This window comes from Maylandia zebra, linkage group LG19 (genome assembly GCF_041146795.1).
Source record: "Maylandia zebra isolate NMK-2024a linkage group LG19, Mzebra_GT3a, whole genome shotgun sequence".
Classification (NCBI taxonomy): Eukaryota; Metazoa; Chordata; class Actinopteri; order Cichliformes; family Cichlidae; genus Maylandia; species Maylandia zebra.
The window spans coordinates 8,885,654-8,908,539 of NC_135185.1; the positions used below are offsets into that span (position 1 = coordinate 8,885,654).

General features: G+C 44.8%; 1 protein-coding gene across 5 annotated transcripts in view; it reads left to right on the top strand.

The window, feature by feature from the left end:
- mipol1 (mirror-image polydactyly 1) overlaps positions 1–19,489 on the top strand; it is a 48,482-nt gene extending 28,993 nt beyond the window's left edge. For 2 of the 5 annotated variants that reach the window (XM_012924329.3, XM_012924328.4), the window contains exons 11-14: positions 5,390–5,431; positions 8,549–8,640; positions 16,800–16,973; positions 19,206–19,489. In XM_012924329.3, the coding sequence (XP_012779783.1) occupies positions 5,390–5,431; positions 8,549–8,640; positions 16,800–16,973; positions 19,206–19,272 (375 nt within the window). In that variant the 3' untranslated portion in view covers positions 19,273–19,489. Of the gene's footprint in view, positions 1–5,389; positions 5,432–7,370; positions 8,641–16,799; positions 16,974–19,205 lie in introns of those variants that run through there. The other 3 variants (XR_013094668.1, XR_013094669.1, XM_004569879.5) reach the window with 3 other exon arrangements.
- The last annotated feature ends 3,397 nt before the right edge of the window (positions 19,490–22,886 follow it).

Consider the following 22,886-nt stretch of genomic DNA (forward strand, 5'->3'; position numbering starts at 1 on the left):
CGGACCGGTTTATGCCCGACAATATTTTCACGGACCGGCCTTCAAGGTGTCGCGGATAAATGAGGGAGGGGCTAATAATCGGCTCAGACATTTTTAATGATCGTTGAAAGCCCAGATCGTAATCGTGATTAAAATTCGATTAATTGAGCAGCCCTAATGGTGACGATTGTGATGATAATGATGGTGACGATTGTGATTGTGATGATAATGATGGTGATGATTTTGATGGTCATAGTGGTGATGATGATGGTGATGTGATTGTGATGGTGACGATTGTGATTGTCATGGTGGTTGTGATGGTGATGTGATTGTGATGATAATGATGGTGATGATTTTGATGGTCATAGTGGTGATGATGATAGTGATGGTGATGTGATTGTGATAATTGTGATGGTCATGGTGGTTGTGATGGTGATGTGATTGTGATGGTGACGATTGTGATTGTCATGGTGGTTTTGATGGCGATGTGATTGTGATGATTGTGATGGTCATGGTGGTTGTGATTGTGATGTGATTGTGATGGTGATGATTATGATGGTCGTGATGATGATGGTTGTGATGGTCATGATGGTGATGGCGGTGATGATTGTGATGGTGATGTGATGGTGATGATTATGATGGTCATGGTGGTGATGAAGATGGTGGTTGAGATGGTTGTTACGCCTTTAGTCTAGGCGTGTAGAGAAGCACATAAGGTTGAGAGAAGGAGGAGAGAGAAGCAAGCACCCGCCCTGGTTCCCAAACCAAACAGCCGAAACCAGCTATGGGTGAAAAAGGTGATTTTATTCAATGTCAGGAAGCGTAGCTCCAGGGTGAACCCAGGCCAAAATAATAAACAAAACCAACTAAGTCCCGCCAGAGAAGATAAGATAAGATAGAACTTTATTTTTATTTTTATTTTATTTTTTTAAGAGAAAACTAACTAAACCCTAAGAAAGAAACAAAACAAACAAATGACAATACTATCTAGGGCTGCACGATTTTGCATAAAATGAGAATCACGATTTTTTGGCTTAGAATTGAGATCACGATTCTCTCACGATTTTCTTTTCCAGTATAAATATTTATTGCACTTATTAACTGCACATCAACTTCGTAACAGTTGAGACCGAACATAAAAACAATAAATAAACATTAAAAACAACAAATGTCTCACGTTTTGTTGTCGCCGCTAAATGTTGTACTGCTTGAAATTCCGTCTCCACCGTTGCTCGACACTGCGTGTATAGAGCAGGTAGTGCAACAATAGAAAAATAGGACAGCACTGTGTAGCGTTTGTCTAGGGTGTTGATCATTTTCCTAAATCCCTCGTTTTGCACAGTGTTGATGGGAGCCATATCTTTGGTCAGGTGATAAGTGATAGCCTCCGTAATTTCTTTGAGTTCGACGTGTATAGGGAAGCGCTGTATAAGGTTCCCATTATTGATGTTTGGGTGGTTGACCGGGACGGATTTTCTCCTGTCACTCTCTCGTCATCCCTGACGTGCTCTCCGTTGTTTTTTCCCTGCTAATTTTAGCATCACGCGGCACAGCTTCTGTATCACGTGGTATAAGGCTCTGCCCTTGTCATTTGTTGAGCAGGAAGAGTGAGCGCTTGTTTTCATGCAGAGTACGTCCCGGATCAAAATGCGGTACAGTCGTCGTCGTTTTTTGTTTTTTTTTTTGTTTTTTTGTTTTTTTTAAATCGTTGTCATTTGGAAATGAGATCGCACATAAGTATGAATCGAGATCGCGATTTTCTAACGATTAATCGTGTAGCCCTAATACTATCCCTCGCTTCCTAGCCCAGAAATAGGAGAAAACATGTTAACTTGTTATTTTCTGTTATATCGCGAGAGTGCTGTTGCCCGTGAAGTGTTGTTGTTGTTTGTATGTAAAATGGCGGAACGAATAAAGCGCTGGGAATCGGAGTACGACGTTGTGTCTTTTGAGTTAACATTGGTAGCAGAGGATGGTTTCAAATTACAAAGTACCACCAAAGCTTGATGAAGCCAGGCCATACGAGTGCTGGAAGAATGAAGTTAATATCTGGAGACAAGTTACGGAGCTGGATAAAAAGAAACAGGCACTCGCGGTGGCGCTGGGGCTCGAGGGAAGAGCCAGAGATACGGCCATGGAGATACACGCGGAAGATTTGGACAAAGATGACTTGCAAAACTTGACGCGGTGTTTCAGAGAGAAGAGAAAGATCGCGCTTATGAAGCCTACTCGTGTTTTGACTGCATTGCAAAGAACCACAGCGTGTCCATGGCAGACTACATTATAGACTTTGAACAGCGTTATAACCGGATGAAAAAGTACAACATGACGCTGCCTGATGCTGTGCTAGCATTTAAGCTTCTAGATACAGCTTGTCTTGATGAGGAAAGTCGACAGTGTGCACGGACTTAACGTTTGTGTCTATGAAGTCTGCACTGAAACGGATTTTCGGAGGGAAAGTAACCGGAGTTTTCAGCGGAATTCAACTGAACCAAGATGCAGTTTTCCTTACGGAACAAAGAGGTCCCAAATACAAACGAAACAACGGTACTTCGTCGCGGAGTGGACAGCGACAACCACTACAAGGTACCAACCCACTTGACAAGTTTGGCAAGCGAACAAGATGTGCTATTTGTCAGAGCACTTACCACTGGGCGAAAGACTGTCCTCATCATAATGGTGACCAAGTAAAGCTAACTGAAGATGGGAAAGTGGAGGAGTGTAACATTACTTTGTACTAGAGATGGCACGATACCACTTTTTTATGTCCGATACCGATACTGATATCATAAATTTGGATATCTGCCGATACCGATATGAATCCGATATAGTGTGTTTTAATCAACAAAACTGTTTTTTTTAAATATCTTGCTGCATTTTGTATAAGTTCATACTCAAGTTTAAAACAACAACTACACTAAAGCTATTCTGTTATACCTGTATACAAAAAAATATTTCATAGTTCAGCAATACTGATCAATCTAATAAACTTAAACCTACACCATCCTCCCTATTCTGGTATTTTAAAGAGTACTTAGCGTAAATATTAAGCAACCTAACTAATAGGGTTCCAACTCCCAGCAACAACAAAAATAAATAAATAAAAAATAGGGAACCACCCCTCACGCTCCACCTCATGATGCTTAATCGACGTAATCAACCTTAATTTGATGCAGTGTGAAAAAAATGCACAGAAATCAATTATTTTCAAGAAATATTAAATAGATTCAACATCTTTCTTCAACAAAATTGCAGACTGCACAGATGGTACCTTCCCAAAGGAAAAAGTACTATAGCTTACTAGGGTATATATATTAGACTTAATAGTCACTATATACAGTAATTGACTTCTATTCATTTTACATCAAATTAAAACTTTGGGTGTCAGATAATTATTATTAAAAGCTAGACATTTTAAATGAGAATAAGAAAGAAAAGTATGTCTTTGTGCCCCCTTTTCCCTGTTAATGCCCTATCGGCCCCCCTGGCTAAACTTTGCTAGATCCGCCCCTGCACAGTTACCAGCGTCAGCTACGTAGAAAAAGATCCTCGAGTAGAAAGTAATATTAAATACATTCTAACAACAGCTGATCAAGCTTAAACGTGCTGCTGTTGTTCAGCCGTTGGTTTCCTCTTTCTGGTGCAAAGTGGGCCAAAAACAAACAAGAGAGACGGACTCGCGACAGAAAAGCCGATCAGCTGATCATTAAGCAGTTTCATGATTGAAGTAGCAGCAAGAAGAGGCAGTCGCTCCATATATCGTTTGTTAAGCTTAACGCAGGAATGCTTTACAAACATTCAGAGATGGACTTACACACTTGCTTTACTTCTCTCGGGATAACTTTGTCGGAGATGAAATGCCGGGTTGCTAGCGAAGCTCCAAATGCTATCCAGACCACCGACAGGTCCCGCATGCCACAGCCGCTCTATCACGTGATGCATACTGCTCCGACGTGCTAACGTTCTGAGGCGAGTTACGGCGTGTTGCAAGTTTTGTGAGGTGCTTTCGTGATATTTAATGGATCGGATTACATTTTTTATTTTTCTCCGATATCCGATCCAGTAATTTAGGTCGATACCGATACGTAATATCGGATCGGTCCATCTCTACTTTGTACACTAAAGCCAGACTCTGAAATCTTGCTGACTGAGGCACTGGGGTCAGCCATTATTGATACTGCATGTACACGTACAGTTTGTGGTCAGAAGTGGCTAGATAGTTACATGCGTGACCTGCCCGCGAAGTGTTGTTGTTGTTTGTATGTAAAATGGCAGAACGAATAAAGCGCTGGGAATGAGAGTACGACGTCGTGTCTTTTGAGTTAACAAAACAGTTCAAAAGAAAAGGCAGCTCACCCCTTCAGCAGCTCACCCCTTCAGCAGCTCACCCCTTCAGCCTATGCATAAGTATAAACTCAGTGCTTATGCATAAGCACTGAGTTTATACCCGCAGGTGGCGGCTCTCACAGAGCACGCTTACACAGATACAAAGTAACCCAAAAAGTTGGAGTCCAGGTCCGCGTCTGCTGTCAAAGCTGCTCGCTTGCTTCTCTCTCCCTCCTGGCAGCTGTCAGAGCGGGTTTTTGAACGCAGTCACCACGGTCCAATCAGCAGCTCTCTGCTCTTCATTAGGGGAAGGACCTGCAGAGAGACACAGTAAAGAGAAACACAGCAGCTCACACAGACTTTTTATGGCCACAGGTCGTAACAATGATGATGATTGTGGTGGTCATCGTGGTTGTGATGGTGATGTGATTGTAACCGTGGTGATATCCTGTGGCTGTGACATCAGCGTGCAATGCATTTGAATGTTGTTGCAGTCCTGAGGGAATTTAAACACTTTGGTAAAGGCCTTATTTTCTCTCCATGAGCTCCACGCTCATTGAGTGGTAAAAGTCACAGGTGAAACCCGTCTGTGATTCTGTTTAATGCCTGCAACTGGAGGCGGAGTTTCAGGCGTCTGTCTCACCTGCTTCCTCTCACCTGTTTCCTGATTTTCTGACACCAGAATCTTACATAACCGTGACGACCAATCAGAGCTGCTCTGACAGCTGCGGCCTAAGGTTGGCCTAAGTGCTGACCTCTGACCTCTGTGACCCCTAAGGCTTCTGTCCTAAAACGTCTGCAGGCAGAATTCAGGGCTGAAAAACTCCACCATCAGTCAGACAGAAGCTGAGGTGTTCAGCTCGAATGATCACGTGTTTTCAGCGTGTCAGTGAATCAATATATGAGGAAACTGTAAAAACATGATTCTACACTTCGGACTGCTGAAAGAGCCGAGTGCCCACAGCTCAGCTCATTGATTAGGATCAATTGCTGAATGACTGATTATAGATATGAGTTAAAATGTGCGTTTGCAGATTGGTCCGATCAGTAACTGCAGATTAACTCTGTCCCTGTCTGCGTGCAGTGGAAACGCCTGGAACAAGAGAGAGAGCAGCAGGCAAGCGAGGTAAACACACACACACACACACACACACACACACACACACACACACACACACACACACACACACACACCCCTGGTCAATATTTGGATGTTTGCCTACAATAACACTATTTTTAACACTTCAGTACCATTACCTCTTAAAGTATTCTTTCTTCTAGCTCCTTTCACACTAAAAGTGACAAAGTGTGAAGCAAGGAAAGACACATCATCAAAGTTTATCAGTCAGAATAAACTAGATCATTGATTTTTTTAAATTTAATCAAAGAAATTACATTTTTAAGTTGAGCAGTTATTGATTTTTAGGAGGTCCTTTACAAACATGGAAACGTTGGGTTTTAGTTTCATTGATTAAAGTTTGTTGTTTGTTGATGCGAGGTTTCTGTTTCAGTCGAGTCTCGGTAGAATCTGTTTCTGCTGCTCTGCCTGCGTCTGTTTTGTTCTTCTGATTAAATTTTGTTATTAATGTAGCGCCATCGTTTTTCCTGCTGAAGCCTGTTAATTAGGCTGAGGGCTCTGTGGGGATTAGAGCCTGGAGAGCTTTTTAATTTCACACACAAACTCAGCAGCTGCCCGCAAATTAACGCCAGGCGGCCAGAGAGCCGCCGCAGCCGACACCAGAAACCAGACGTTACAACGCACGCAAAACGTTTCCACGCAGACGTACACGTTAACACAGCATTCACAGCCGTCCTCTGCACACTTGACCTCTGGGCTTCCATCCGTGAACCTGGATCGACTCAGCGGAGACCTTCGATAAATCCAGGCCGCTTTCCATCTCTCTGATTGATTATCGATTACTGATCTTTGACGGCTCCGTCTGTCAGGTCTGTGCAGTCAAAAAAGTAAAACCAATATCAGTGATCCTGAAGTACTTGAGTAAAGTACTCAGTTACTCCCACAGTCAGTACAGTTACAGTGTGGATGTTGAAGGTCAATGGAAGAGGAGGAGCGTTTCATTTACTCCTCGCCGCGCTCCTCCTTCTGATAATTAAAGTTTCCTCTCGTCCTCACCTCCACATCCTGAGCCCCCCCCCCTCCACACACACACACACACACACACACACACACACTCCTCATGTTAAAGGTCAAAGTAGTTCCTTTCATATACCCCCCTCCCTCCCTCCTCCTCCTCACCCCGTGCCTCTGTCACCTCCACCTCCACCTCCTGTCCTGTTGCTCCTCCATGCTAATTAAAGACAGCTCCCCTCTTTGGTGGTAAAGGTTCGGGCGGGCTCCTTTTATTACCTCCTCCCCCGTCCTCCCTCTTCGGTTGACCTTAACTCGTCGTGTTAAAGGTCAGCGCGGCGTCGTTCCCGCCTGCTCCTCACATCATTTGGAAATTATTCTGATTAATAAGTCGGGCAGCTCTTTTGAAGCGTCTCCTCCGGCCCGGCTGGAGAAGACACATATTGACTCTCCGGGTTTGGTTCCTCTTTTGATGTCTCGCTTTAAACTCCCAGACCTCGAGGGCTTCGATTAGCATAGGGGAGTAGGTCGGGATCAGGCTGCGGCTGACTTCCACACAGTCTGACCAAAGACACAGCCCGACGCAAAAGCGCGATGCAGCGGCCCGCCGCCGGTGGCCCGCCGCGGTTGTCCACAAATTCAGTTCCCTGTGCAGAGTCGCAGAGGAGGAGGACAAGAGGGGAGGAAGATACAGGAGGAGTGGTCAGCTGTTTGAAAGGAATAAAATAACAAAAAGTAATAAACTTTATTTAAAACATGTTTGTAAAACAAAACGCTTCACACGGTCTTTATAGGGATTAAAATCAGAGTGCGAGCTCCGCCCCCTCCGAACTCCCATGAAGGAAATTCATTAATCATGATGTCGGCTCCTCTAAAGAAATACAACATTCACTCGTAAAATACAGAACAAGTATAACGAATAATAAATAAAAAGTACATCTCTCCATCCATTCTCTTCTCCTTATCCTTCTCACAGTGACGGGGGTGGAGCCTATCGCGGCTACCATAGGGCGCGGGGCAGGGCACACCTGGATTGGTCTCCAGTCTGTCACAGGGCCAGCACAGGGACAGAGACAACCGTTCACTAACTGCACGTGTGTGGATTGTGGGAGGAAGCTGGCGAGAACATGCAGCATAAAAGGCCCCGCCCACACGGTGGATTCGGACCCAGGGCCTTCTGTGCCACCGTGCTGCCTTTTATATTCATTCATGCCCATTAAAAATGGCTCCACTCAGTCCAGCACATCCTTGCATCCTCTCAGCAGACTTGCTGACTTCACCACGATGGCATCACCCATGTCCTTCTGGCAGCTGCAGCGCTCCGGCGGCGTCTGCGTTCTGCTCACTGATGACTCGTCAGAAACTTCAACCTCGGTGGAAACCATGGTGACGTTAAGTACAGTTCACAAGGACTCTGGACTCTGTGACGGTGACATGTATAAACTACAACACCCAGAATATGGACTACAAAACACTGCTGCTGCTTTACTGCCGCCTGGCCTCACTGTGGGCTCAGCAGGTCATAAAAACAGGAAGTATGACATCATTACAAAGACAGGCAGAGCTTTTAAAATGAAAACAGCCTTTTCTTCTTCTGTGGTCCTGCTGCAGCGCAGCCCAGAGGAACTCCCCCCTCCTCGTTTAAGGTTTAATCCACGACCGTAACCTAAACTGGACGATACAGACTCTGAAACACGCTGTGATTGGTCATGATGTCACTTCCTGTGTTGTTGCCTTTGCCATGCAGATTAAAACGCGTCCTCTCTCTCTCTCGTTGCCTCGCCGGCGCCTTACTAACGCATCTAATCCTCATCATTACCGTTAATTTACGGTGCTCGACAAACGCAGAAATCCCCTCTGATTCCCACAATGCACCTGTAAACCCCTCCTCATTACGCGCAGTGTTGACACGCGTTAGAGTTAATTAGTCCATTAGTTAATTAATCCTTTATTTGAACAGGAAGTAGCGCTGAGAGCCATGGCTTGATCTCTTCGTGAGCACGAGCAGTTAAAACACAAACACATGGTTAGGTCGGCCAATCAGAGCGCGGCTCCCAGAAGCCTCGGGTGGATTGATGTAACGTGCCTCTCTGCTGCTGGTGTTGACTGAAATCAGCTGATTACCTGTAACTGACGCGTGTTTCATCCAATCAGGAGCTGCAGAAGGTGCAGATGGAGAGGGACGGTGCTCTGGAGGACCGGCGGCGGCTGGGAGCGGAGGTTCGGGCCCTACGAGCCAATCACAGGTCAGCACACACGAGTCTGAACTTAAAGATGTTCATCCACAGGAATGTGGAGAAATCTGTGGTTTCGGTCCAAACAAGGACCCAGATCTCAGAGACACCAAATAGCTGATTTAAGGTGTCAGTTAAAATATGTCAGAGCTTTGATTTAAATCTGTGGTTTTATTGTGAAAGTCCCTTATCACTTCCTGCTGTGGATTTATCAGTGAGTAATATTAGGAGCGGCTGATTTCAGCTGGGTTATGTCCTTTCAGTTAGTGAAATCATAAAAAATAATAATATTTTCCATGATTTCATCATCTCTAATTAGTGGCAGGACTTCTGTGAGCAGTTTTGTAGGAATGGGATCTAAAAGACACGTTGATGGTTTGGAGGAAGTAATTATTGAAGTTAACTCAGAAAGATCGATTGGAGAAAAAGAGTCTAACTTAATAACATCAATGGTACTGAAAGTAGCTGTAGATAATATTACATCTGTGGGATGATTTTGAGTCATTTTTTCTCTAATTGTTAACATTTCACTTGTGAAGAAGTTCATGAAGTCATTACTAGTTTTCACCTGCAGCCCATCTCATCCCAAACCATCTCACCATCAATCACCATTGAGTTTAGGTAAGGTGACTGTGGAGCCCAGGCCACCTGGCACAGCACTCCATCATTCGGTCAAGCAGCCCTTACACAAGGTGTGTTTGGGGTCATTGTCCTGTTGGAAAATAAATGATGGTATGTAAGGTTGGGCGATTGGGCGAATATATCCACTGAGGCTGAGCCTTTCACCAATCAGTTTTACTAGAGAGATCTATTTATTTATTTATTTGTCCATGAGTACGTTTGCTGATAATGTTGGTTGAGGCTAAGAGAAGCAGTCAACGGAAAAATAATAGCACTGTTTTAATGGCACCCTCTTCCAGCGGCAAGCAAATGCACCCTCCTCAAAGTGCGCCCAAATGCAGCGATTCATTTACTCAAACTCATAACAGAAAGAAAGAAAGGCAGTAGCCTATGTTCAGAAAAATCCAAAAACCTTATTTAAAAAACCTACAATGGCGGGAGGGAAACAAAGAGAAACTGGCTTCTTTTTTCCACTATAACCGTGTTTATCTGTCTTACACAGTTGACCCAACAACAAATGCAAAATTAAACCAAAAGTAAGCTGAAAATCAAAGTCTCTTCCAGTGAGCATTAAAAAAGTTGTGTTTTGTGCAATTTGGCGCATCTCAAATAAATTAACAGATAAATAAATAATCCAAAAAGTAGCTATGTTATGAAACAAACAAGAAAAGTAGGTAAAATATTCCCTCCAAACAAAACTTATAAATTCTAAACGCACAAATCAGTCCATGCATGATTACATTGCTCCGCCCATCAAAAAGTCTGCTCCTGTGCGAATATATCACCTGTTGTTGGCGATTGGACTGATGGTTGTTGGTTGGAAAATTTCTACATATCACCCAACCTTAATGGGATGGCATGTCGCTGCAGGATGCTGTGGTAGCCATGCTGGTTCCGTGTGCCTTCAATTTTGAATGAATCCCCACCAGTGTCACCAGTAAAAGACCCCCACACCATCACACCTCCTCCTCCATGCTTCACAGTGGGAACCATGTAGAGACCGTCCATTCACCTTTTCTGTGTCGCACAAAGACATGGCAGGTGGAATCAAAGATCTCAAATTTGGACTGATCAGACCAAAGCACAGATGGTCTAACGTCCATTTCTTGTGTTTCTTGGCCCAAACAAATCTCTTCTTGTTGCTTTTCCTTAGTCGTGGTTTCTCAGCAGCTATTTGACCATAAAGGCCTGATTCACACAGTCTGCTCTGAACAGTTGATGTAGAGATGTGTCTGCTACTGGAGCTCTGTGTGGCATTTATCTGGACTCTGCTCCGAGGTGCTGTCAACTTGGGATTTCTGAGGTTGGTGACTCGGATGAATGTATCCTCAGCAGCAGAGGGGTCTCTTGGTCTTCCTTTCCTGGGGCATCCTCAGGTGAGCCAGTGTCATCGTAGCACCTGGTTTTGAGACTGCACTTGGGGACACATTCAAAGTTTTAGCATTTCCACGGACTGACTGACCTTCAGTTCTTAAAGTAATGATGGAGTGTCGTTTCTCTTTACTTAGGGGGAAATCCAGGTGAACACTCTTGTCTCTCTCCAAACAATCCAAACACGAATCCACTCGAACACTCGTCACTTAGGGAACACCGGGGAAAACAGTCCAGAGGGTCTGCACACAAAGAAACGCTCGTTAGATTCCAAACACACAACTACATGGAAAAACACTTGCTAGACGCTCAACTTTCACTGACGTGATTCTCACAACGATCCAGCGAAGAACAGCCGTTGCTTCCTGGCTTGAATGCCATCCACACTGATGAGGCACAGGTGTTTCCTCCTTCGAGGGCGTGAACCTATAATGAGAGAGAGAAACACCGGCTACATAGGACCCTACACCGCCGGGCAGAACATGTTCCCTCTAAGCCTGAAGGGAAAAAGAAGGAACACACATGTAAAGGAAGCACTCAAAATGTGTGGTTATCCTAATTGGGCTTTCATCAAATCAGCAAAGAGGCACAGAAAAGAAGATCAGACACCAGCGAGGGAGGATAAAAAGGACAGACGCGACAACATTGTCAGCCCCTATGTAGCCGGTGCACAACATGAACGAAACCCAACAGAAAGCATCAGAGAGGTCAGAGGGCGCGGTTTCAGGACCGGCCCTGAGGAAGAACACTCGGGCTGAGGCCCCACTCGGCAGTCACAGCGAAGCGCCGCAGTAGCCTGAGTCAGAATAAAGATGAGCAGCGAGGCGTCCACGCTGGCCAAACTGTGAGTCTCCATAAATCATCAGGATTGATGCTGGACGCCTGCTGAGATGTCGGGGGGGGGGGAATCAGGATTTTTGTTTGATTTCAGTTTTCTTGGTGGAAATAAAAACTAATTTCCTGTGATTTTACTTCATTAAACCCTGTGTGTGTGTGTGTGTGTGTGTGTGTGTGTGTGTGTGTGTGTGTGTGTGTGTGTGTGTGTGTGTGTGTGTGTGGGGTCTCAGGTATTACAGCCTCAAAGTGGGGACGTTTTGTTCCTCTCACGGGCTCGGAGCTGGTCTCAGTACTGGTCCTGAGCAGTCTGAAGGCTCACAGCTGGATTTCTGAGCCCGGCAGGCTGACGGATGTGTGTCAGATGGTTTTTCATCAGTGTGTTGGTCCACGGGATTAGCAGGACGTCAGAAGAAGATTGACCTTTGACGTGTTGGTCACATTCTGTGTTTGCTGTGTTACAGTTTCTGTTTATTCTCTATTATTGGTGGTTTTTCTCAGGGTCTCTGTGCTGATTTGATGCCCTCACAGGAGAGATATTTGGTTATTGTTCAGTTTGCAGCCAATCAAAAAGCTGCACTTCAACCTCTGAACCAGGCATGTTCAGTCTGACGTATTAGTACCTCTGAGGAGGTGCTATAGTGTAGAAGTAAAAAAAAGCAGCTGGATTTCTTTCATGTTGTGTTGCCTGTTGTTAGCGATCCTGTCAGATCACAGGAAATGCGTCCCAGCGTGAAGACTGATTTAAAATATCCAGACAGTGATTCCTTCTGATTTCCTCAGACTGAAACATAGTTATTTATGCTTCAAGTCTCTTAGTCCTGATCAGACGCCGCTAACCTCAGCAGTGCAGACCGGGTTAGATAAAACAGATCTCAGCAAGTCAAAGGTCAGGCCTGTGTTTGTGTACTTGGTTTCTTCGCTGATGGCCCAAACTGGAGGTGGGTTTAAAAACTCCTGAACCAATTTTAAATATAAATGCATTTTATCAGAAACGGCAGAGTGTCAGCTTAGAGCTCAAAAAACTATTCCTATTAACAAACAGCTGAAACAGTAAATGAGAGCAGGTAAACAGATTCTGCACAAAGATGTAAACGCCGAGCGGGGATTGTCACCTGACGGCACAGACGCGCTGTCTGGCTGGAAGCCGACAGCTCAGATTCAGAAGCTGCAGGTTTCATCTCTCTGACTGAACCAGCAGCAAAAGAAGATCAAACTGCGCTTCACGTTTGAGAAACATCGTCATGAATTCTTTGGCTGTTACTTCCTGCACAGCTCTCGGTCTCTGTGTCCTCAGAGACCAGTTTACCATCAGATCTGTTTTTCTTACCACACACCAGTCTGCTGTTGTGTTCAGTGCTGTCGGCCTCTGACATCTAAACTTTTACAAATGACTGCTCAGCTGTAATCACACCTCTGTAACTCTGCTTCACTTCAGCAGCATCAGGTTCACATGTTGATTCATGGTTTTATTTTAAGGTGCTATAAAAAGCCAGGCCAGGAAAATCTGCTTCATGTTTTTATCCTCAGTTACTTGGACACAAAGGCCTCTGCTGCAATGCTCACACCTCTGATCAAGTCTCACGGTGTCAGTACTGATAGATGATAAGATAAGATAAGATAAGATAAGATAAGATAACCTTTATTAGTCCCACACGTGGGAAATTTGTTTTGTCACAGCAGGAAGTGGACAGTGCAAAAGTTATGACGCAAAAATTAGAATACAATAAGAATAAATACAGTACACAGCTGTACAGAATAGAATAAAATAATATACTATATACAGTAGAATAAAATAGAATAAAAATATACAATAAGATAAAAATAGAATACGAATGCTATATACAACTGAGTAAAAATACAACGATGACAGAAAAGATTATTGCACTTAGTGTTATTGCACATGTGTGGATGTGTGTGATCAGAAGCTGAATCCAGGCGTTATAGGAATCAGCGAGGATACCCAGTAATAAGTGATATGTTGCTTGTGTGAGGTTGTACAGACTTATTTTTAAAACCTGCTGAGAGTCTAATTATTTTTTTATGTGTATAACAAAGTGAGACAGGGTGCGCTTTCTTCTGTTCCCGTCGGACGTGTTTTTGTGTTTGTGCCTTCGATGTAATATTGTGTGACGTCGGGTGTCTGCTTTGTCACCATGAAGTTGGAGAGATGTCTCTCGCTGATGTCGACGTCTGAGATTCAGGAATGGTTTCTGCAGACTCTCGGACAGGTGCAGCGGCGTCTGTGACCGCTCATCAGTGGTTGTCTTTGTGTGTTTACTCTTTAAATGTTTCAAACGGTGCTTATCACTAAGATATTCTCAGATATTAACACTGTGTGTATGCATTAGGACTGGGCGATATGACCCAAAATTCATATCTCGATATTTTTTAGCTGGATGGCGATATAAGATATATATCTCGATTTTTTTTTTTTTTAAAGCCATAAGTTAAGAACAAAAAGAGAGTTCTTAGTCACACTGTGTCCCAGATGTCACACGGGCACTTTTATTTACATACAGCGTAGATGTACATGAAGAAATTACTCAAAAATAAATTATCAGCATTTATTAAATAATCATGGTCCATAAATAAAAGAAAACAATGTTGTTTTTGTGCATAACAAAAAGCTCACAATTGTGCAGTCAAAATGTAAACTAATAGACGCTGAGCATAATAACAAAGAGACAGATTTCACAGCTGCACCACGTCTCTGAACAGGTGCCATTTGTGGTCCTTATACACACACAGTACGGTAATATTACGTTGAAGCACAGTACGCATCACTCCGCGAGGCTCCTCCCCGGTAGCCGTAATCCTCCAACAATCCATCAAGCGGTGCAGCTCCGTAGCTTAGCAAAGTCATAATAAAACATTTGACAGATTGCTGAGCGCTGTGTACCACATAAAATCGGTTCGCGGTCAGTAAGCACAACCAGAATTCATACATAAGGCGCACTGTCGATTTTTGAGAAAATGAAAGGATTTTAGGCCGTGCAGCCCCTCCGTGCTGCATGTCGTTAGCGCGGTTAGCTCGCTAACACGTTGACGCCGTCCAGCCCCACGCACGGGGCGATCCGCGGTAACTCGCTAACGGAGATTTTCCGCTTTCATCTTGTCATTGCCTGCAGGTGAAGCTATGGGGGAGGGGGAGTTGTGTTCAGTGAAGGAGAGGCGAGGCCGAGTAACGTTGCGTAGAGACAAAAGTGGACGAAAGAGAGGCAAACCTGCGGCTCCACAAGTATAATTATAACGTAACATAGACTATATCGATATAAACGATATTGTCACATCTTATATCTCGTATGAAAATATATCGATATTTTTTAAAAAACTCGATATATCGCCCAGCCCTAGTATGCATTGTATTCCTGTTTTCCTTTCATTCAGTTTTATGGATTTATATGAGCTGTGCTGAACCACAAATTGAAGTTTTAGGACGTCCTGCTCCAACATGGAAAACGTTTCAGCAGAATTGAAGCGGTCGAGTGTGATGAAGTGAGAAAATATCAGATGCAGCACGAGGATCAGAAAACTGCTGAAGGTCCTGACGACGATGCTGTTGGTTCCTCTCTTCTGTTTTTAAAGTGTTCTGTTTCTAATTTGGTCTGAACTTTGACCTCTGACCAGTGATGGGGATAACAGCGTTACTTTTTTCAGTAACGAGTAATCTAATTACCATTCCTATCGTTACAACGCCGTTACCGTTACTAACAACAAAATGCGGTCGCGTTACTATTTTTCACCAAACAGACGGTTGAAGCTGTGTTCAGTTTATTGCAGCTTATATCAGCTGCAGGAAGTAGCTGTAAGTAATCTGGATGCTGCAGCTTTAAGCAGCTGCGCACTCCCGCGGACCGCGATCACGATCACTGTCTAGCACAACACCTGGAGCTCAGGAGGCAAAACAATCGCATGAGTGCTGCTGTTTGACTGAGGAAGAATAAAGTAGTTGTGGTAAACAATCACATGACCAAGATGACAAAGCAACAAGGTGACGTATACCAGTTTATAAACGGTGTTGATGGGCCAGTAAAACCAGAGTCGTGATAAACAATTTATACGCCTGTTTTTCCTGAATAGCTTCACGTTTACTGTCTAAGGACAGCAGCGAGACCTCTCTGCTCAAACAAAACAAAAAAACAGCCCGTTCATGTTGGTGGAACAATGCACCATGTCAACCAATCAAAAAATGATATGGCAACATGACGTTTGTTGTTTAGGAACAGGAGGAAGATTTAGGAGTGACGGAGAGAGAGAGAGAGAGTGGAAAAAGAGAGAGCGAGATGTGAGAGATTTGTGACGTTTAGCGTGTTTGGAGTGGCACAAATAATTTGTCTTATTAAATGCAGAACAGCTGATTGTTCTGTAAACAGTTTAAGTGGTTTAAAAAAAAAGGGTAAAAGGTAAATGGCTGCAAATAACTTTGTTTGCAAAACTTGTGCATAGATTTTAAAACTGACAAATATTTGCATTTAAAGTTATGAAATATGATTCAATAAACATGTTTGTGGTTGTTACAGTAAAAAATAACTTTTTCTACTCAGATTTTATGTTTTTTGTCTGATTCTAGATCAATGTTGTTAATACAGTAGTCAGAATGAAAACATGACTGTAAATTCAGACACGTGAGGTTGTGCTGAAAAGGATGATACCAAACACGGCAAATAAACAGTTTTTAAAGGTGAAATGTGGAGGAAACATCAAAGTGGTTAAAATGGCCAATTATACCCTGGACCTCAGAGGGTTAAACGTTTATTTTAAGTAACACAATAGTTACTTTTCAAGTAATTAAATACCTTTAGAATCTTGTAACTCAGTTACTTTTTTGAAGAAGAACCTAGTAACTATAATTAATTACTTTTTCAAAGTAACTTGGCCAACAGTGCCTCTGACCTGTCTGTTTACCTTTAAGTAACCTAGCACCTATCGATATCCCACCGATCGATTATTTATCAGCTGCTTCGCGCTGACGATCACAGCAGCTTTAAAGCCGTCTGAAGCTCAATAATCAATAATAATCAATAATACCTGTTGATGTGCTGCAGCTCACGTCACACTGCCGCCTCTGAATCATTTTTATTTAAGTGCTTTTTAAATAAACTGCTGGTCGACGTCTGTTTCCCTCAGTGTTTACAGTTGGATGTGTGAACGTGTGGAAGCTCACTGGTTCTTCATCACTTTTTTACCTGTTAGCCAGTTTGTTTTATTTATTTATTATAAAGAATCGTTTTCATATTTTTAAGTTTCTGAAAATATAAAATAAATATATAATAAACCCATTTTTTCCCAGCATGCACTCTGACTGTCAGTTTAACAGGAACGTCCTCCTCTTCCCCTCTCAGATCTCAGGACTTAGCCCCGCCCTCCCGGCCCTCGTTGCGAGCTGATAGCGTCTCTCCTGAGGCCCCACCCCTGATGGATAAGCTGCAGCAGCTGATGAAGGAGAAGCAGAGCGTGGAGGCGGAGCTTCAGCGCTGCCAGGAGGCAGAGCGAGAGGCCACTGAGCAAGTGCGCAGGTCAGAGCCTTCACTTCCTGTTTGTTGCGTTCTCTGTTCTGATTGGCTGCTGCTGCTGAAGCCATGTATAATATTTTTGTATGTTCTGCTGCAATCGCTAAGTCATCAATCAGCTCAGAGTCTACAGGAGAACAGAAAACGGGAGAACCCCCCCCCCCCCCACCGTGTGTGACATGCCACCACGTTGGGGGGGCACACAACATTAGGTACGTGGTCCTAATGTTGTGGCGACTGGTGTTTCGGTTCTGCTCATGAAGCTGCCGCCGTGCCGCAGACGCAGCGCGTCGTTGTGTCTGTATCAGAGTGAATCTAACAGTTCTTCAAATTAATCGAATCTGATTTTTTAAGGTTTGGGAGACGTGAACATCAGTTTTACCCACTTGGTGCATAACAGTAGCTTAATGTTAGAGCACTCCTCCTCTTCATCGCACAGTAATCACACGCTGCTGCTCAGAAGAAGAACAAAAACAGAGGAATGAAACTCGAGAGAATCTGCAGCGTAGCTTCAGCCCAGTTTCAGGTCCAGAGGGCCGATTTTACTGCAGACTGAACCGAGCTTTAAAGACCTGCAACGGCTGAGAGTCTCTGCAGACTGTGGGAGAGGATTTTTATGATGACAGGAACCAAACTCGGACCTCTGCGGTTCGGCCCGGCAAGCCTGAAGAAGTTTTTCTGCATGAAGATGTCCCTCAGCTCTGACGATGGCGAGGTCTTCTCCTCGAGCGTTCAGAGCCGTGCCCGGCTTATTTCTCATGATTTTAGAAACCGTGTCTCTAAAATCATTCGAAATGACGGGTGGAGACTCCAGTGGTGGCGTTTCATGGTGAGCTGACGGTGTCAATCACGTTTGACGCAGAGGAAAGGTTTACCTAAAGAATGTCCATCAAACAAAATAAACTTTCTTTTGTTTGATGTCGTCACAGAGAACTGTGCGGACAGCCTGCCAGTGGTGAGCTCTGAAACATGGCTTTATGTATTATTAATAATGATTACTGAACTGCCTCGCAGCTGTCAGGAAACATCAGGTGAGCTGCTGTTTGTGGCCCACAGGTGTGACGGGCAGGTACTGAACCCTCAGAGCTTGCTGGGACAGGTCGGCAAGAATGATGACGCTTTCAGGCTCCCGGCGAGTCTCCTTGTTCACATCACAAATAAAAGTTCGTAGGACCCTGAAATCCGCTGCGGTTTAAATTAGCAGCAACATCTGAGTAGCTGTTCTTCAGTCTGAGGAGATTTTATCTCTGCGCTGCTCTTCATCAACGGCAGGAGCACGTGACTCTGAGCCGAGAGCCTGAAACAGGCTGACGATCCGAGCTGATCGATCGGGAAATAACTGTGCCTGAGGGTCAGAGGTCAGACGAGGTCCTAACTCAGCCGTGAGACTGCTAGAGAGAGCCAGATGTTTGATTTCTCCTGACAGATGTTATCCAGGTGCAAACCTTGTCACCTGTTCATTGGCTCACTGATCTCTTGTGCAGGTGATCAATAAGCTGGTTCTCTGGACAGTCCGGCGAGAGCACAGTGACCGATCGGTGAAGTTGCCTCGGAAAGTCTCACAGACTCCGGGAGGCGTTCAAAGACCGGTTAAGCATGTGGGACTAAGGAGATTTGGTGTGATGATTCATATTCAGCAGACGAGGGTGTGCGAGTGTCTGCGGCGAGCCGATGAGGAGAATTAATCCGTCAGATTCCTGCTCCTGCAGGATGGCGCTCCGACGCCGGATAACGTGACTTCTTCTTCTGCTGCGGCGCGGCGGCTCATCAGTTGAAGATGAAGGGATGAGATTCATGATGAAAACAGCTTAAGTCGTCCGTCTGCGTCCCGCACTGTCCTCCTGGGCTCAAACCCGTGGCTTTCCGCTCTAATTTGGCTGCCAGCGGGGGGGCGCATGGCGCTGAAGAGCCTCCCAAGTTTCTGAACAGCGGAGAGGAATATTTGCTCTGGGTGGGGGTGGGGGGTATTACAGAGGGAAGTTTAATTTGATTTAGAGAGAGTGAGAGTGAGCGAGCATCGCCGACTGCTGGAAAGTCATTCAGGTCGCTCCCCCCCCACACACACATTTCATCTTCCTCTCACTTTCCTCATCATTTCCTCCCGTTAGTCAGAGAACTGAGGTCACAGCATCAGAGCAGTGGCCACAGAGGATCACCGCCATCATCATCACCGAGCTCTTACAAACCTCGTCAGAACATCAGAGTTCAGCGTCACTAACGGGAAATCTTTCTCCTCAGGTTGGAGCGTCTGGTCGAGGTGCTGAGAAAGAAAGTTGGAACAGGAAGTGTCCGCGCTGTCATCTGAGCGGCCGGATGTCCTGATCAGTGAAGACAGCAGCAGCTCAGTGACGATGATGATGTTTCCTTCTCGTCGTCTTAGCTTCGGCTCTAAAACCCAAAAAAGCTTCAAACTTTCCGGAATCATGAATGAAATTTTTCTCTCAATCAAACGTTTTTGTTGTTCTGACATTTTAAAATCAATCAAATGTTTTTTGTTGTTTAATAAAACAGTGATGCCGTGACTTCTGTTTCCTGATGGTTTATTGGTCGATTGGTTGATTGTGGAGTTTCAGAGAGCCCCGCCCCTCCCCCAGGGTCTTTAATTGGAGATCAGTGTCTTTTAGTTCTTGTGTTGATTTAAGGTTCTTCTTAAATTCGCCTGTTTTAAACTGAATCTCTGCTCGGTTTCATTTCTGAGGATCACCGTGACAACCGCGATGAAGCCGCTCTGACTTCGTGTTCCCAAAACTTCTAATTAAAATTTAACTTTGACAAGTTTCCTGGCTCGGTCACATGGCGCCCTGAGCACGCTCTTCTTCTTCTGTCACGCCATCAAGGTTCAAGGTTCTTTTTTGCTCTTTGTGCATAAACCAGCAGTCAAGGGTGAGTGCAGAGAGCTCGGCCACAGTAAGCATGTAGACACCCGCTTTACAAGAGGGGCGGCGGTTTATACACAGGAGTAATTATATCACACTACTTCAGTATTCTGAGCTCTCCTGGCCGAGGAGGCGTCCTGCTCCGCCCCGCACCATCACCCCGCCTCCACCAAACCTGGCACAGTGCAGTCGGACCAGTACCGTTCCTGGCAACCACCAAACCCAGAGTTTGATCGGTTGTCCCAGAGAGCACTGCTCTAGAGTACAGTGGCGCCGTGCTTTGCTCCGCTGTGTGCCTTGTAGGGATGGGTATCGTTTAGGTTTTATCCGATACCGGTGCCAAATCGGTACTTTTGAAACTGTGCCGGTGCTTAAACGGTGCTCAAACCGGTGCTTAAAGAATGGAGAACACAAACTTTGTCCAAAAACCTCTCATGTTCAGCTGTTTATTTGTAAAAAGATAACAATGTTAGCATTTTCTGCAGCTATAGGGGATTTATGGTATCACTCTTGGCTGGAAGCAGTGCTTAAACAATGGAAAAAACACAAACTTTGTCCTAAACCTCTCATGTTTAACTGTTTTCCACTTTTTCTTTGGTCATTTTAGCCTTTTGGGCCAGGGTGAAGGGAGCATCTGCCATCAAACAAGAAGACAGCCGCATGTAGCTATGATGATGTTTGCTAGTTCACCTTACATGCATTAATGTAATAACGTGGTTAGCCTACTCAATGTAAATTACACATGAACAACATTAAGCTACTCACACAGAGAAGAACGGCTGCTGCTGCATCATCATCCGTCATCATTTCTGCTACACTGGCAGGGCTAGGGGCCAGGACTCTCCTCTTCGTGTTTTTGGGGGATGTTGCATAACAGGCAACCCACCCGCGGTAGATGCGCTCGGTGTGAGGTCTCGCAGCAAGCCATCACCAGTGTATGAATGTGTGCGTGAATGGGTGGATGACTGGATATGTAAAGCGCTTTGGGGTCCTTAGGGACTAGTAAAGCGCTATATAAATACAGGCCATTTACCATTTACCATTTATCAAATACGGCGCATTTCTGGGCTTTTAAAAAAACCGCTATGCGTCGCCAGGTGTTTCATCGGATTCAAGGTGTTACCTCCTTTGACAGTATCACAGTATCAGCTTAAAGCACTTGTTGCAGGCTGCTGAGTTTACATATTTTGCTGTGAAGTACAGCCAGACTTTTGACCGCTTCGCCTTGGGCATTTTTAATCTGTAGCTCTGCTCTAAAAGAAAGTACATACCTGGGCCCGCCTACTATCCTCGGAAACGTAAAATGATTGGCTAGAAGTGTATCACAGCTCAGGAAAAAAAAGCACCGAAATAAAGCACCGAAATGTGCGCTGCTTTTCGGTCTGGTTACTACTGTTTATGTCAGAACCGGTGCCATCATGGCACCGGACACCGGTACCCATCCCTAGTGCCTTGCGTTGATGTGAGGCTTGGCTGCAGCTGGTCGCCGTGGAAACCCATTCCGTGAAACTCTGCACGCTGTTTTTGAGCTAATCTGAAGGCCACGTGAAGTTTGGAGGACTGTAGCGATTAACTCTCCAGAAAGTCAAGACCTCTGAGCACCGTGATCCTCAGCCTCTGCTGACCTGCTGATTTCACGTGGCCGAGCTCGTCGTGCCTGAGCTGCTGTCGTTCCCAGTCACTTTCACTAACTGTGGAATATTTAGCAGTGAGGAGATTTCACGACGGGACTCGCTGCACAGGAGATAGTGTTCCGATACGATCCACCAGTGTAAACTCTGATTGACAGACGTGTGCAGGGATTTGTGTGCACGTGTGCGTGCTCCGATCCACACACAAACACGTGAGCAGTCTGAGCTCATGTCAAACGATTTTACAAACGTGTACGTGCAAACATGAACAAATACTGAGTTCAGGTTCATGCGTTGGATCGTTTTCACGTTCAAACACTTTTTTGTACGCACCTCACCCGGGAGGCCCTCAGGAGGCATCCTTGTCAGATGCCCGAACCACCTCAGCTGGCTCTTTTGTATGTGGAGGAGCAGCGGCTCTACTCTGAGCCCCTCCTGGGTGGATGAACTCCTCACCCCATCTCTAAGGCTACGTTCACTCTGCAGGTCTTAATGCTCAATTCCGATTTTTTGATCAAATCCGATTTTTTTTGTCTGCTCGTTCACACTACAAATAAAATGCGACAGCAAACGCGCTCTAGTTCAATTCAATTCAATTCAATTTTATTTATATAGCGCCAAATCACAACATAAGTCGCCTCAAGGCGCTTCATAGATATAAAGAAAAACCCAAGAATCATATGACCCCCTATGAGCAAGCACTTTGGCGACAGTGGGAAGGAAAAACTCCCTTTTAACAGGAAGAAACCTCCGGCAGAACCAGGCTCAGGGAGGGGCGGCCATCTGCTACGACCGGTTGGGGTGAGAGAAGGAAGACAGGATAAAAGACATGCTGTGGAAGAGAGACAGAGGTTAATAACAGATATGATTCAATGCAGAGAGGTCTGTTAATACATAGTGAGTGAGAAAGGTGACTGGAAAGGAAAAACTCAATGCATCATGGGAATCCCCCGGCAACCTACGTCTATTGCAGCATAACTAAGGGAGGATTCAGGGTCACCTGGTCCAGCCCTAACTATATGCTTTAGCAAAAAGGAAAGTTTTAAGCCTAATCTTAAAAGTAGAGATAGTGTCTGTCTCCTGAATCCAAACTGGAAGCTGGTTCCACAGAAGAGGGGCCTGAAAACTGAAGGCTCTCCCTCCCATTCTACTTTTAAATACTCTAGGAACAACAAGTAGGCCTGCAGAGCAAGAGCGAAGTGCTCTAATAGGGTGATATGGTACTACAAGGTCATTAAGCTAAGATGGGCCCTGATTATTTAAGACCTTGTATGTGAGGAGCAGGATTTTGAATTCAATTCTGGATTTAACAGGAAGCCAATGAAGGGAAGCCAAAACAGGAGAAATCTGCTCTCTCTTTCTAGTCCCTGTCAGGACTCTTGCTGCAGCATTTTGGATTAGCTGAAGGCTTT